The sequence below is a fragment of a genome (assembly GCF_019968985.1).
Source record: "MAG: Porospora cf. gigantea B chromosome Unknown PgB_NODE_6459_length_1664_cov_106.988, whole genome shotgun sequence".
In the NCBI taxonomy this organism is placed as follows: Eukaryota; Apicomplexa; class Conoidasida; order Eugregarinorida; family Porosporidae; genus Porospora; species Porospora cf. gigantea B.
The window spans coordinates 1-1664 of NW_027179180.1; the positions used below are offsets into that span (position 1 = coordinate 1).

Below are 1664 nucleotides of genomic sequence, written 5' to 3' on the forward strand. Positions count from 1 at the left end.
TTAGGTGTGCTTTTTATGGTTATTTGGAACACCATAAGGAAAACTTCAGTCGGCGTTATGGCCGTCGGAGTTTCCTCATGGCCAATCAGCTTCTAAGCACCTCTGCGTTTGCAGATCATGACCAGCAGCTGACGTATTTGGCACCCATGATCACCGAGATTGCTCGCAGGTACCAGGAATCCGCCTTAAATGGGGAACCGTTACACGTCCGTGCACTTCTTCGTGACGTCAGTTCCAAAATTCTAGCGTCTTGTCGGGTGCTGCTCACCGGATTCAACAAGAGCGCCCAGAAGTCGACGTTCGGCTTCCATGATAGCGGTCCGAGATTCCGGCTGAAATTAACCGGTCTCGGCGCGGAAGTGGTGGACGATCCAGAGGACTCTTCCATAACCCATGTCGTTGTCATGCGACAGACGAACACCACGACCAGAGCAATGTAAGGCTGTCTCCTTTTAGGTTTTTTGTAGCATTTCTTTCCTGCTCTCACATAATGCCAGCTCAATGAATCCTGACGCTCACGTCGTCCACTCTCTCTGGGCCCTAGCCTGTGAAACTCTGTGGACGAAAGTTGACGAGTCGCAATTTGCACTTCCAAAAATGCCTCGCTCGTGGGTCGGAACCCCTAGCACCTTCCCAGACTACGACATCTTCGTTCCGTTAGCTGAAACCCACAGTGCCAGCCCCTACACCTCCGACCTAGACCAGAGTGGAAGCGACCCAGACGAAAACCCGCCTGCTAAGCGATTTAAGCACGCGGAGACTCCCTCAATCCCAATCGTGGAATGGGAAGGGTCCGGTCCCTGGTCTAATGGGGCTGAGGTTTGGTCACCTCACCGCCGAACACTTCTGTTGTATCAAGAACAAAGGCGAGGTCCGTCAGAAAGACCAGCAATTGTTGAGCCGAGACTAGCACAAGTCAGCACGTAGCCTTCCACAGGCCAAGGGACACACATCCGACACGATCCCCTCAGCCCACTCAGGTGTGGGGTATCCTCTTAACTTGGAGTCGAGGTTGAAGATGACCTCAAGCGGGACGTCACAATGCTCTTTGTTGGGGCTTGCGTTCACGAAGGCTGCACACGTACGCCTGTTCTAAAGCAGCCCGCGCCTCACCACAGGCCTCTGATGGGGTGTCGTCGGAGCCAGGATCCAAAGGCGGCGTCGTTGACGCAATAACGCACAGGTGTTGCTGTTTGTTTTTGCAGGAACACTTCCTGAGCGCTTGAAAAAGCATTCATCCAAACAATCAGCCAATATGGTATCATTTGGTTTCCATTTACATTAATAACCCAAGTCTATTAGTCTTTTTATCGCAAGTCGCTAGGTTACTGACTGACTCATCGTGGACATAAATTCGTCAATTTTCGTGATGGGTGCCGAAATTAGCTCCTGCTGCGGGAAGGATCCCTCTGCGGACGGCGGCGAAGTCACCGTTTCGCCGAAGAAGGTTCAGACCGCGACGCCGCAGAATGGCGAGAGGAGTGCTTTTGTCGCGCGTCTAGAGGAAGGCCTTACGGTAAACCTGATTCTTCAAGACCGAAGATCGCTCGAGTCGACGGTTAGAATGGACGCCTACACCAAAGCACTGATTATCAACTGTGAAGTCAATGGGCACAAGAAAGTACGATCAATATTGGCGTCAGATGTGAAGCAAATCTTGCAGA

At 52.0% G+C, this 1664-nt stretch overlaps 2 protein-coding genes across 2 annotated transcripts; both read left to right on the forward strand.

Annotated features, from left to right (window-relative positions):
* Positions 1–77: 77 nt before the first annotated feature.
* On the forward strand, positions 78–440 carry KVP17_003406 (uncharacterized protein; the record flags this gene model as incomplete). The annotated part of the gene is made up of 1 exon (XM_068520646.1): positions 78–440. One exon carries the CDS (start codon positions 78–80, stop codon positions 438–440), a length of 363 nt encoding a protein of 120 aa, XP_068372554.1.
* A 61-nt stretch (positions 441–501) lies between these two features.
* Positions 502–927, forward strand: KVP17_003407 (uncharacterized protein; the record flags this gene model as incomplete). The annotated part of the gene is made up of 1 exon (XM_068520647.1): positions 502–927. One exon carries the CDS (start codon positions 502–504, stop codon positions 925–927), a length of 426 nt encoding a protein of 141 aa, XP_068372555.1.
* Positions 928–1664: the final 737 nt, after the last annotated feature.